General features: G+C 32.7%; 3 protein-coding genes across 3 annotated transcripts; 2 read left to right on the forward strand and 1 right to left on the reverse strand.

Moving 5' to 3' along the window:
* Positions 1–796: 796 nt before the first annotated feature.
* LOC130469549 (uncharacterized) lies at positions 797–1,390 on the reverse strand. Its single transcript, XM_056838900.1, has one exon. The coding sequence runs from the start codon at positions 1,388–1,390 to the stop codon at positions 797–799; it is 594 nt and encodes a 197-aa protein (XP_056694878.1).
* A 3,990-nt stretch (positions 1,391–5,380) lies between these two features.
* Positions 5,381–8,152, forward strand: LOC110779247 (alpha-amylase-like). Its single transcript, XM_021983777.2, has 4 exons — positions 5,381–5,625; positions 5,741–5,873; positions 6,589–7,397; positions 7,709–8,152. Exons 1-4 carry the CDS (start codon positions 5,533–5,535, stop codon positions 7,961–7,963), a joined length of 1,290 nt encoding a protein of 429 aa, XP_021839469.1. The 5' UTR covers positions 5,381–5,532; the 3' UTR covers positions 7,964–8,152.
* Positions 8,153–10,618: 2,466 nt separating this feature from the next.
* LOC110794966 (RAP domain-containing protein, chloroplastic) lies at positions 10,619–14,594 on the forward strand. Its single transcript, XM_056839600.1, has 3 exons — positions 10,619–12,766; positions 12,877–12,959; positions 14,290–14,594. The coding sequence occupies exons 1-3, from the start codon at positions 10,984–10,986 to the stop codon at positions 14,359–14,361; spliced, it is 1,938 nt and encodes a 645-aa protein (XP_056695578.1). The 5' UTR covers positions 10,619–10,983; the 3' UTR covers positions 14,362–14,594.

A 14,594-nucleotide genomic window follows, 5' to 3' on the forward strand; every position in this document is an offset into this window, starting at 1 on the left:
ATGCCACTGATTATTTGATCGTAAAACTCTTTGTGTCTTATGTCACAGATGAAACTTAGACACTTAACCTCATTTCCGAAGTCTTGTAATGGAGTTATATATACTTGAACTGCACCGATACAAATATATCCATAATTTTCCTTTTCTTTGCGGTTTTTAATTCTTTTCCAATTAACGATATTGATTTCAGCCGCTTTCTTTTCGCAATCTTCTATCACAATACTTCCTTCCATCTCCTCACATATATATTTGGCTCTAGTTTTGAAGAATGATGTTTTAAATATTTTATCTTTTGTAATTTGTGGAAAATTCCATCCTTCTTTAGTTAGGTCATCTAACTCTTTATCTTCCATGGAATACTCTACTCTATTTAATTGGCCTATAGTCATCCTCCCATTTCCTTCTTCATCATCTCCCTCTTCAGGTTCGTAGTTATCTACTTCTTCCATCATGTTATTTATTTCTTCTGTTTCACTTTCTTTTTCATTTATATGATTTTCATCTTCCTCATTTTCCTCACTTTACTCTTCTATTATTTCAATAATTCTCTTATTGTTACTTAAAGCCAACTCTAAAGCCTCGTCTTCTCTAAAAAACCTACTAGGTTTTCTATATTTATGCTTATAATTCTTTTTCTTGTATGTTTCCCCTCTTGGTCGATCAAATCTATTTCTTTTATAATATCTCTTTTTCATGGGATTCTTTCTAGTACAACCATAGTCATTAGGCATGTCCCAGCATGTGAGAAATTGTCTCTTCATTTGTTGGGTTCCGACTACTTCTCTACATTTCTTTTCTATCCATTTTCTAGAAATGCTATCCTTTTTCCCAGTGCATCCCTATGTCCATGTTTATCGACCCATTCTTGATATTTTTCACTTATCTCTCCATTTATATGATTTGGTAATTTGTCATAGAACATACCTAAGTTGGTTTCGTTTTCACCAATTTTATAATAATATTGTTCGAATTCCATAATGTAACTTTCGATATATTTCATATTACAGACAGACAAATTACTTAGGTTTCTTTGACATTCGATCCTTTTTTCATCAGGATCTTCCTTAGACCCGATAAACTCTGATTCAATATATTGACATAATTGTTTAAACATGGTAGTAGGTGGTTCTGATTCTCTTAATAATCCTTTAACGTCTTCATCTAACCCATCATACAAATCAGCTACACACCCATACAGACTGTGTTCTATGTAATTAAGAAAGTTTTCTGATGTCCATTCTGTATTTAAGTTGAGCACGCTACTCATACTCTTTTTCCAATGTTCTATGACCTCTTCTCTGTTTCTTAATCCATCTAGGTTTAACTTATACCCAGTTTGACTAATCGGTTCGAGTTTTATTTCCTCTCTTTTAGGGAACTTGTTTGGCATAACCTTCGCACTAAACGTCGGGTCGTCTTTCCTGATACATATTTAAGTTGTGTGCAGCTAGATTCTCCTTGATATCTAGGTCTTTGGATGAAATTATTAACTCAGTTGTTTTCCATTGTCTTTTCTTGCACTATTTCTTCTCCAACTTCGTTATTATTATCAATCACCATTTTTCCTAGTTTGTTTTCAACCTTTTGTTGTATGATTTCTAAAGGTATGGCCTCTAGGTCTTCTAGTTTTATTAATCCCATTTGTTGGTATAAATCTTCTTCAATGGATATATAGTTATTCTCGTAGTCTTCACTATCTGAAGCGACCCATTTTTCGGCAATTACCTTCATAATGTTGTTTAGTTCGTTAGGATTTTCTTCGTGATCAAACAATTTCTCAAGTTCTTCTAGATTTTTATCCTTAAGATTCTGGCTCATTTTTTCTAGTAATAGTACGTTCCTCGATTTTCTTAGGACGTTCTACTGTGAATTTCTTACTCTTGTCTGAATTTTGAAATGGATACTTATACTTGAATTGAGTTCCTTTAATACTACTACAAGACCCTTCCTTAGGTCTGGCTTGATGTCTTACTTCGTTTGTTATGGCAAGTCCGAGTTGTTGAATTGTAGTTCAAGGATTTGTTTATCAGTATCAGACGTTAATCTTGTTATTTTATTTTCAATATTAATGCAACGAGCATAAATATTATCAATTTCGAGTTTTAGATCTCCAATTTGGTCCACTATATAATTAAGGATTGGTCCAAAATTATTTGCACCATCAGGTAGATAATAAATATGAGTATACTCAGGTTTATTACACACAGTAGGGAGTGTGATTCGCTCCAGATTTAATAACCTTACTCAAACTTTGAAACGTGGCTCTGATACCAAATCGAAAATATCACGTTATGTGATGACAGTATACTAATAAATATAAGTGACAGGATATAATTTGACAATGACAGCAAGTTATTATTTTGGTTTTTAGAAAATGACAGTATATTGTCTGTTATGACAATAAGTTTATAAAAAATGACAATAATCTTTTAACGAAATGTAAATTTACACTGATATAAATTTGGTTTTGGGTACTTTTTTTTATTTTTTATTTTTTATTTTTAATTTTTTATTGTGGGTATGGGCTTAGAAAATCGCTGTCCACCAGCGATGTAGCCTTCCTCTGGCCGGAGGGGAAAATTATCTTACATCATCATCGTTCCAAACATAACTTAGTGGTACTGTGGAAGTGGACAGATATTATTTTGGTTGAGATAGATACTCCATAATTGTGTTTTTTTCTTCCCATAAATCACCTCTTGAAGATAATTGGTGTACGTAGAATTCTGTTAATAAGCAGTTTGATGTTATTGCAGTCTACTGTATATCTAACTGTAATAAATGCATCTTAAAAATAGCAAACAATAGGGTTTAGTACTTCAAGATAAAATCATCAAATTTGAGGTTTATTCATTATCTTTAAAAGAGATTTAATTCACCTTATGAAAAATTGGATATGAACAGAAACTACACTGATATGATATTCATCTCAATTCTCAAACAACCGTCACATAAGACGTACACAGGTACATTTAATAATTGAGTGATGAATATTAAATAATCATTGTTCGATCAAGAAGAGATAAGGGCACCTCCATATCTCAAATTTTAAGTTTGATATCTCCTCTTTGGCTCAGGTTAATCTATTCTAATATACATATATAAAGGAGACATATTTGCTGAAAGATTATAGCGCCACCTAGGATTACTAATGGTTTCGGCCAATGAAAAATAAGATTTCTAATTTCTTTTTGAATTAAAAAAATCAAGTGCCACTTAGATAATTAATTAGGTGCCACATAGATATTTTAATTAATTAATTAAATGCCACATAGATATTTTAATTAATTAATTATTAATATATACAACTCCATCGAAAATCAAATACTCTAATAATTAAAAAATAGTCGATTGCCACATAGATAATTAATTAGGTGCCACATAGATATTTTAATTAATTAATTAATTACTAATATATACAACTACATCTAAAATCAAACACTCTAATAATTAAAAAATAAATCTAAAATAAAATTCATCCAAAATCCAAAAATAATCTAAAATAAAATAAATAAAATTCAATTTAAACTCAAACATTAATCCAATATTAGAGCGCCACATAGAAAAATCTAATGGTATTGGTTTTAAATTAAAAAAGTCGAGTGCCACGTAAAGAAACGATTAACTTTCACGTAGATATTTTTTATTAATTATTTATTAATATTACGCATATACAATTTCATCCAAAAACAAACACTTTTATAATAAAAAAAAATCTAAAATGAAATTCAATGTAAAATCAAAAACTAATCTAATCTAATATATAAAAGTGGTATATATATATATATATATAAGATTTTTATTTAAACATAACAATTTAATAGAATCCGTGCATCGCACGGGCTAAAATCTAATTTGTTTAGGAAAACATTTTCCTAGGAAAATGATTTTTCATAAAAATTAATTTCAAAGAAAAATAACAAAAGAAAATATGTTTTCCTTTGCTTGTTCCTTATAAAAAATTATAAAGAAAAAGAATATAGAGAAAAGAAAAACAGAGAAAAAAGAAACAGAAATATACAAGACCAGAGAGGAAAATGTGGCCTTTTTTTTCCAAACGAAAATAAATTTTCCCCTAATTAAGGAAAATTGGTTTCCATCTTTAGAAAAATTGTCTTCCATCCTTAATAAAACAAACAAATGAAAATGAGAAAATCATTTTTATGAGGAAGTATTTTCTATCAAAGCAAACAAAGTCTTAGATATTGCTCCCCTCAAAAAAAATTAAAAAAATCGTAGATATTGCGACTATGAAAAATTATCGTGGAAAAAAAATAGTTTACAAAACCTTGTAACTCTTTGTCTATATATGTTTTTACGCCCATCGCATCTACCCTTTACACATCTCTTTCAGGATCTTTTACCAAATTGGCTACTTTTAAAATTTTATTCACCAAAATGACTATTTTTAAATTCTATTTCCCAAACTAACTACGGAGTACTATTTTTGACTTTGAACCCAAAAAAACCAATGAACCGGTTTGGTTAGGTTTTTTTTCATATGTATATAGTGAACCGGTTTTTTTTACGTTTTTTTTTTAATTGTTTTTTCATATGTATATAGTGAACTGGCTTTTTTTCTTTTTTTTTTATTTTTGACTAAAAAAACATAAATTACAAACCAAAGAATAACTACGTTATTTTTAAAGAAAAAGCAACTTGTATTATACTTAGAATAAAGTACCGTGCAAACATAAGACAATTTTACACGAATAGGAAATTAACAACAAAATTAGTTGTGATATAGTTGTTTAAATATGTGATTAACAAAAGAGATCCTATGTTCAAAACCTATAACTAATATTTTTTCATGATCAAATTTTAATAATTATAGAGATAATGTGTTAAGATAATGATATGGATCCCTCGTTATTTAATTCCGACATGTTCATGCACACTTGCGCATAATAGTGATAGCTAGGTATAGTAATATTGTGGTATTCTGTATTATCTCTCCATGTCTTAAATTAATATAATAAATGAAGGATATAACCGGTAAAAGCATGGAGGAAAATAAAAGAACCCAAAACATTTATAAAAAAAAGGGGGAGTCCCCTAAAAAAATCAAATTGTTTCACTATTCTAAACAAAAAAAAAAAATTCAAATCAAATCGGTTTACTATTAAAAAAAATCAAACCAGTTCACTATTAAAAAAAAAAAAAAACTCAAACTGGTTCATTGATTTTTACTTCAAAGTCAAAACAATAGTTAGTTTGGAAAATAGAATTCAACAGTAGCCATTTTAATAAATAAAATTGGACACAAAGGATAGGATCGTATCCTAGGACTATAACTATATCCGAATACCAGAAAATTAAAACAGCATCATGGCTTAACCAACTACTATCAGGTAAGCTGCGGCCGGGCGGTTACGTTAAATCCTTGTACCGGTCATTCCTCGATTTGCGTGTAGTTTTATTAATATTTTATCTCTAACCTTGATACATTTGGTACCTATATATACCTCGTATGGTAGCTCCCTCTATCATACTCATCCTTAGTAAGCTTTCAATATATCTATCAGATTGAATATGAAGATCTTCAATCTTGTCCCTTTTCTTTGCTTAAATGTCTCATTTTTACTTCACTTTCATTTTGGTAGTACTTCTACCTTGTTGTTTCAGGTAAGTTATCTCATTAGCATGATTAATTATTTAATACCCATACTCCGTAAATGTCTTTATATATTTATAAGTTATAAAGTTTGCTGATATATGTTAACCCTTATTATTTGTTCAGGGGTTCAATTGGGAATCATGCAACAAGCAAGGAGGGTGGTACAATTCACTCAGAAGCTCGATTGATGACATAGCTAGAGCCGGTGTTACCCATGTCTGGCTTCCTCCACCAACTCACTCCGTTTCTCCTCAAGGTAACACACAGTCATTATGGTTGTAAAATCATCAAAGAATCTCAAAAGTAACTTGCAGTATCTATCTATCTATTATCTGAAGTACTTTATACTTCCTCCGTCTTTTAATACTCGCAACGTTTGGACTTTTGCCACTATTCATATAATCTATTTTGACTATTTGTAGTGTTTTTTGTATAAGATAAAACATAGTCATGTGGGATCTTGTTAGATTCGTCTCAATGTGTATTTTCAAAATATCAACTTTTTATAATTTTTGCATAAAGAGAATTTAAGATATACATGATCAAAGTTGTGCATTGGCATACGTGAAACTAACAAACGTTAAGACGGAGGAAGTATTAAAATATACACCAGGAATGAAACGTGTCATTCCTGGTGCAAAATTTTCCCGCCAAAAACCATTTTCCTAAGAAAATAATATTTGTTTTATAATAGATATTACGTAATAATAATTTTTTTGGTAATATTTTAGTAAAATCGGTATATTAATATGGAAAATATATTCACTCGATATGTTGGTCCATTAGCTTATTACACATACAAGTATATAATATGAATATTAGATGAATAAATTTAAATGTATATTCAAAACTTTATAATTATGCAGTAGTTTGAGGATATTCAGTTAAATATTTTGTAAAAAAAACTGTATATAATCCGTGAGTGTACGGGAGCTAATCTAGTTTAATTTCTATTTTTGTGTGATTTTCAGGATATTTACCAGGAAGATTATATGATCTTGACTCATCTAGATACGGCAATGCGGCTGATTTGAAGAGCTTGATTAGTGCTTTCCACCAAAAAGGAATAAAGTGCGTTGCAGATATAGTCATAAATCATAGGTGTGCTGATAAAAAAGATGGAAGAGGAATATACTGCATTTTCGAAGGTGGTACCCCTGATGATCGCCTGGATTGGGGTCCTTGGGCTATCTGTAGGGATGATACTCCATATTCCGATGGCAGTGGAAATCTAGACACAGGGGCTGGTTATGGTGCAGCCCCTGATATTGACCATCTTAATCCAAGAGTACAAAAGGAGTTGATTGATTGGATGAATTGGCTTAAATCCGAGATTGGTTTTGATAGTTGGAGATTTGATTTTGTTAAGGGATATGCTCCTAGCATTACCAAAATTTACATGCAAAAGACTAACCCAGATTTTGCAGTTGGAGAGTTGTGGGATAAAGAAAACTATGATCCTGATGGCAAGCCAGACTACAACCAAGACGGACCCAGAAATGAACTAGCAGGGTGGGTACAAGCTGCTGGTGGTGGTGTTGTTTCTGCATTTGATTTCACTACCAAATGTATTCTTGCAGCTGCTGTTGAAAATGAATGGTGGAGGATGAAGGACCCGAATGGCAGGCCCAGTGGGTTGATAGGAATTATGCCCAAAAATGCTGTTACTTTTATTGATAATCATGACACCGGGTCAACCCAAAACTTATGGCCCTTTCCTTCAGACAAAGTCATGCTAGGATATGCTTATATTTTGACACACCCAGGAATTCCATCTATAGTAAGTACTTTCCACTTTAATACCAAGGGTTCACCTAATTTCCACTTATTTTTCCTGAACTTATCTGAACTTATCTGAACTTAATTGAACTTATCTGAACTTATCAAAACTTATTTTAGTTATAAATTGTACTTGCCAACCCTTATTTTTCTTGAACTTATCTTATTTGAACTTAACTGAACTTAACTGAACTTATCTGAACTTATCTAAACTTATTTTTCCTGAAATAAGTGGAAATAAGGTGAATAGAACAGGGTCTTAACTTATGTCTTATGTAACAAAATTCTTTTGTTTTTTATTCTGTTATGCAGTTTTATGATCATTATATTCAATGGGGGCTCAAGGAAGAAATTGTAAAACTGGCTTTGATCAGGCAAAGGAACGCAATAAGTGAAACAAGTAGTGTCAATATAATGGCCGCGAATGCAGACTTATATACTGCAATGATCGATGGAAAGATTATAGTAAAGATTGGAACAAGAACTGATCTTGGAAATCTTATTCCTTCGAATTTTAAAGTTTCTACTTATGGAAAAGACTATTGTGTTTGGGAGAAGCAAGGCTAATTATGATCGATATGCATATGATCTATGCAACCGATTTTCTTAATATTTCAATAAATTTTAGCTTATAATCTTTAGAAGAAAAAAATTACTTCAACATCATTGTTGTATGTCATCTTACCTTATGTTATAGAATTTTATACTACTCCGTATATGGAGAAGAGAAGCACGAATGCACGATGTACCATCTACTTTTATCCCCTCAAAAATAATATACTCCTTACTTTTATACTCTTCCGTTTTCCTAAGTTATAGTTAAGGGGTGCAAACGAGCCGAGCCGAGCCGAGCTTTACCCTGTTCATGTTTATGTTCATTTAACTTATGCGAGCTCGAGCCCGAGCCCAAGCTTTTAACCGAGCTCAAAAATCTGTTCAAGCTCGGTTCGTTTAAAAGACTTTGTGTTCGCGAATTGTTCGTGAACGACTCATTTATTAATCGAGCCGAGTTTATAAACGAGCTTTTTTCATGAACGAGCTTTCTTAAACGAGCTTAGAGTATAACCACTTGAAAATTATAATCATATCTAATAATAAAGATTAAAGTACATTACTTTATTTGATAAACAAACTAATAATTTAGAAAGAGTCAAAGAGCACTAATTTAGCCATAAAATTTTATTTCAAAATATTTTTATTCTATTATAGATTTCAAAAGTCAAAAACGTGATTTTTATTTATATTTGAAAAACGTATATATGGTAAAATATGATACATAACATAACTAGACGAACTTGTTCACGAACATAAATGAACGAGTTGTTCATGAACATAAATGAACAAGTTGTTCATGAACTTAAATGAACGAGCATACCTATGTTCATGTTCAAGCTCGTTTATTAAGCGAGTTTCAAAAGTTGTTCAAGCTGGGCTCGTTTAATAAATAAGCGAACATGAACGAGCTTTAAACGAGCCCGAACCCGAGTAGTTTATTGATCGGTTCGGCTTATTTGCACCACTAATTATAGTTTTGAATTTTTTTTTCTAAATTCTACTCACTTCTACTTTATTCCATTATATATGTCAACTTAAATTATTTTTTATTTTTTATTATCTCACATCACATTTTCTTGCTAGATACCACAGTTAGACTAAGGCCCTGTTCTATTCACCTTATTTCCACTTATTTTAGGAAAAATAAGTTCAGATAATTAAGTTCAGATAAGTTCAGTTAAGTTCAGATAAGTTCAGTTAAGTTCAGATAAGTTCAAATAAGATAAGTTCAGGAAAAATAAGGGTTTACAAGTACAATTTATAACTAAAATAAGTTTTGATAAGTTCTAATAAGTTCAGATAAGTTTAGTTAAGTTCAGATAAGTTCAGATAAGATAAGTTCAGGAAAAATAAGTGGAAATCAGGTGAATAGAACGCAGCCTAATAGGTTACGTACCACTTCATTTCTTATTTGTGGTTTGATTATCAAGTGGTTTGATTCTCCCACGAGTTTAACTAAACATATTTTTCATGAAATATCCCCAAATTTTAAAATAGTTCATCAATCGTCTATCAAATTTCCGAAATTTATAAAATACCCCTCATAAATGACTTAATACCCCAAATATCCCTTCATGACGTCATCATCCTCACAATCAACCAATTACGATCTAATTACCCACCTAATCCCTAATTAACCCCTATAATCCCTAATTACTCACCTAATTCCCCATTATCCCACGCATTAACCCATTAACCCATTAACCCACCCATTTCTTTTTCTTTTCTCTCTACCCTTCCTTCTTCCATTAACCCAATATACCCACCTCAAGGATTCCACCGGATTTTGATTCTCCGTCGCGGGAGAGGGCTTTTATCCATGGTTGTCCCCTTTGTTCACTGCCATTCTCGTCTCCAACAATAATCCATTTGACAATAGTCGGATGACAAAAATGAAAGACACCAATAATCCATTTCTTTTTCTTTTCTCTCTCCCCTTCCTTCAATGGTTTTCATGGATCTTCATGAGTTAAGGTAGCGATTTTCACCTTCGAAATACAACCAGCAGTTGGTGGAATCAGCAGCTCGACCACCACCATTAATTATGAACACAAATAGTCGTCTGATTTCTGGTAATTCTTAGATTTCCCGGCGTCTCTATACCTTTACTTTTGAAATACCACCGGCAGTTCCTCGGGAACTCGACAAGCATACTCTTTACAGTAGAAATTGAAATCAATCATTTTGGGGGAAAATTAATCAATTTGGGCGAAAACCGACAATTAATCAATTTTGGAAAAAATCGAAAATCAATCAATTTGGGCGAAAATCGACAAGCAAATTGAACTCGACAAACATACCTTCGCTGCTCTAATTTGGACGGAAATCCTAGTCTAATTTGTTTCCCAAAATAATAATTACATAATTTCTATAAAAAAAATTAAATCGATAAATAAGAATTAAAACAAAAATAACATAATCGTTTTTTTTTATATGTAGTTATTATGTACGTCGTATGTTTTTTAATAACGTTATGACATCATCTTCCGATAATTTATGCCGGAAAATGATTTCAGGTTGTAATTTAAAATAGATGTACAAGTTTAAGGTTGTAATTGACAAAATTAGAAATTGAAGGTTATAATTGACAAATAGAAAACTTCATTAGGTTGTATTTGACAAATTTGCCATTTAAATATATAGATTGTCTATTTTGATAATTTATTTACGAAATACCCATTATGTGTTTCACTTGCCAATCCTTGAGATTGATTGGGCGGAGCTTGTTGGAGATGCTCTTATACCGAGTAAGTTTTATAACTCCACCAGCATCCAAGAACTCCAGTCTTCCTATCCTCCACTGTCTTGTTCGCGGGTGAAATACTGTAAGTAAAACTCTGTTATCCAATGATTCAATTTCTCTCAGACCCTAAATTTGGAGATATTGTGTAAGTTCCCATTCCTTATCCAACTATTTTTATCTTTAGAACCAATTGAATTTAGATTTTGATTTACTCCGTTTTGTTTAATTTGTTAGTATAGACTTGAAGTTTCTGCCAAGTTTTTCAATTTTGTAATCTAAATAAGGTAAAATGGAAGTGTTGTCAGGTGCATTTTACGGCGAAACATGTTTGAAGCCCTTAATTCTTAGTGATAAATCTAGTTCAAAGTTGTTATTGGGTAGAATAGCAAATGGGGTTTTGGATAGAAAGCTGGAAACTGGATATTTTGGTAGGAATTGTTGGGGTTTTAGAAAAATTGGTATTTTTGCTGTTAAGGCTATAGATGAGAAACAGCAAGTGCCTGAAGTGGATGATTGGAAACTTGAATTTCTAGGGAAAGGCCGCCCTTTAGGTTCACAACCTCTCGAAAAAAAGAAGAAATTGGAGAATTCGAGGTTGTTGAGGGATTCAGATGGTATGGATTGGTGTGTGAGGGCAAGGAGTGTTGCGTTGAAATCGATTGAGGATAGGGGGATGGAGCGAGTTATGGAGAATATGGTGAGTCGTAAGGCTAAAAAGAAGAAGAAGAATAAGAAGAATAAGGGCATAATAGACAAGAAAGTTAAGGTAGATGATGAGGACTTTGATTTTGATTCTGATGATGAGAATGATGCTAGTCCTGTAGATAATATGGATCACCTACTTAACGCGGTTGGTATGCTTGGAGATGGAATGTTTGAGGAGAGAAAGAAGGAAACAATGGAGACATTTATTCAGAGGTTGTCACAATTTGGTAGTCAGCCATCTGACCGGAAAAAAGAGGTTAACTTAAACAGAATGGTTGTTGATGCGCAGACAGCACAAGAGGTGTTGGAGGTGGTATCTGAAATGATAATTTCTGTTGGGAAAGGTTTGAGCCCTTCCCCGCTCTCTCCTCTGAATCTTGCTACTGCCATCCATAGGATTGCAAAGAATATGGAGAAAGTGTCAATGGTTGAAACTCGAAGGTTGGCCTTTGCTCGTCAAAGGGAGATGTCTATGCTTGTTGGTATTGCAATGACTTCACTCCCAGAGTGCTCAGCGCAAGGTATCTCAAATATTGCTTGGGCTTTGTCTAAGATTGGAGGTGACCTCCTGTATATGACGGAAATGGATAGAGTTGCAGAGATTTCCATGACAAAAGTTGGTGAATTTAATTCCCAAAATGTAGCTAATGTTGCTGGTGCATTTGCCTCAATGAGACACTCTGCACCAGATCTCTTTGTAGAGTTGTCTAAGAAAGCTTCTGAGATTATTCATACTTTTCATCCACAAGAGCTTGCCCAATTGTTGTGGGCTTTTGCTTTTTTAAATGAACCAGCTGATCATTTGCTTGAAGCTTTAGAAAATGTTTATAAGGATCAAGATCAGTTTCAATGTAGCTCAATTAGGGGTTCATTAAGCCATGACGAAGCTGGACTTGCTGACGCTGAAGGTCCGAGTCCTTTTATCCTTAGATTCAATAGGGATCAGCTTGGTAATATAGCTTGGTCTTATGCTGCTCTTGGTGAGATGGACCGCAATTTCTTTTTCAATGTGTGGAAAACTCTGCAAAATTTTGAGGAAGAAAGAATTACAGATCAGTACAGGGAGGATGTTATGTTCGCGTCACAAGTCTATTTGGTAAACCAGTGCTTGAAAGTTGAGTATTCTCATCTTCAGCTGTCTTTAAGAAATGATGTTGAGGAAAAGATTGCCCGTGCTGGGAGAACTAGGAGATTTAATCAAAAGGTTACGTCATCATTCCAAAAAGAGGTTGCTCGTCTACTTTACGGTACTGGGCTAGATTGGGTGAAAGAATATGACTTGGATGCATACACATTAGATGCAGCCTTGATTGACAAGAGAGTTGCTCTTGAAATTGATGGACCTACTCATTTTTCCAGAAATTCAGGTAAAATTCAGATTATACCTTACATTTTCTATACATCTTTTCATCCAAGGCATTAATTTTTTTTCTATATGTTTTAGCCTGTATGAAGCATAACATAGTTGAGTTTGCAGGAGTCCCTCTTGGACATACTGTGCTGAAACGGAGATATGTTTCTGCTTTTGGTTGGGATCCTGTATCAGTTTCTCATCAAGAAGTGAGTCTCCTGAAACATTTTCTTCCTTTCTGTAATCGTTGTTTTTGAACTGTGCTGCATTATTTGAGCATATTGTGTTTACCTAAAGTCCTAAGACATGTAAATCCTAAATTTTAAATCACAAAAATTTCCAACATATTGCACATGTTCCCCTATGGGGGTAAGATCAATTATATTTGGAGTGAAAAACATGCGTCTTAAATGTTGGCAAACAAGTTGAACGGAAGCTATCATACATGTGTCAAACCACACCTAAAATCGTAAAAATAGTTTATTTACAATAAACGGTAATGAGAGCAGAGCAACGATATAATTAGATCCAATCTAATAGCTGAGAAAAGATAAGAAAAAAAATCTCATTTTGGTATAACTTCGTGTATAATAAGCAAGTATAGAGTACTCATATTTGCAGTCTAGATTCTAGAATAATCATCTCTAGGTTACTTCTGAGAGTTTGAAATAGATATAAACTACTCCGTATGAATGATGTTCATTTTCTGTGCTATGTAATTGAAGTAAATGATTTGACAAAAGGAAAACATGACTTTGTTCATCCACTTCTTCCTTGAGCTTAATTTTGTAATGATGATTGTTTGACAAATGAGGAGACCAAGCTTTTTTAAGATGCAAGCTAGATCAAGAAAGGTGTCTGTTTTGTACGGAATAACTGGCGTTCTTTATTGTAGTCTAGGCAGCCTTATGTCCTACGTATGTTTTCCTTACCTGGAATTCAGAGAATTCTACATTGAAACAATCTCTTTTTCTAAGTCACAGTTATCTTAATCTGAAAATTGACCGGTAATAACTTATACTCGTCTCACAATGCCTTAGGCATGTAACCATGTATGTAGTCAAGAAAAGTTCTGCTCTTTTTTCTTTAAGAACTATGATGATCCATTGATCCCAACTCTTTCTCTCCCTGTTCTTTTTACGTGCTAATTTTCAGAAAACATCATTATCGTTTTTGTTTTCATGTTTTACCTGGATTTTGCAATTCGTTATGATAACAGTTTTGCTTGATGATACTGCCGTATTCTTCTTTTACCTTTACGATTCATTCTCCTAGTTCTTCCGTATGAAGTCTGAAGTGAGTCGATCGAATTTTACTGGTAGTGGATATTTGAGTTTGTCAGAGCCTCAGAGGGCTGAACCACAGCCCTTATAGACTCCCACATAACCTAGTATTCAGTTACAAATAATGACAGTTGAAGTAAAAAAAATTATCTGGATCATTGAAGTTAAAAGTGCTATTTTTGGATCAGATTGATCTCTGTCATCTGCTTGTTTTACCTGCTTATGAATTGCTGATGCATTTCCTTTATCATTGTAGTGGCAAGAATTAGAAGGAAGTGTTGAGCAAGAAGAATACTTGAGACAAATTTTGAAAGATTATGTAGGGTGAGATTTTACCTTCATACAGTAGAAGCAGAAAATGTGGATGTGCTGATCATTCGATATGTTGGACTTGACTGAAAATAGAAGCTGGACTTTCAATGCCTGTGTTACATTATTTATAGGAACAGGACTAATCTGTATATTCTGTTTACCCGATTAATGTAAATTTGTAATGCAAATATGTTTGTGTCATTTGATCATCGTGTTTCAGCATGTTGTGCAATTTGTTACTTTGGTTTA

Source organism: Spinacia oleracea, chromosome 3 (genome assembly GCF_020520425.1).
Source record: "Spinacia oleracea cultivar Varoflay chromosome 3, BTI_SOV_V1, whole genome shotgun sequence".
Classification (NCBI taxonomy): domain Eukaryota; kingdom Viridiplantae; phylum Streptophyta; class Magnoliopsida; order Caryophyllales; family Amaranthaceae; genus Spinacia; species Spinacia oleracea.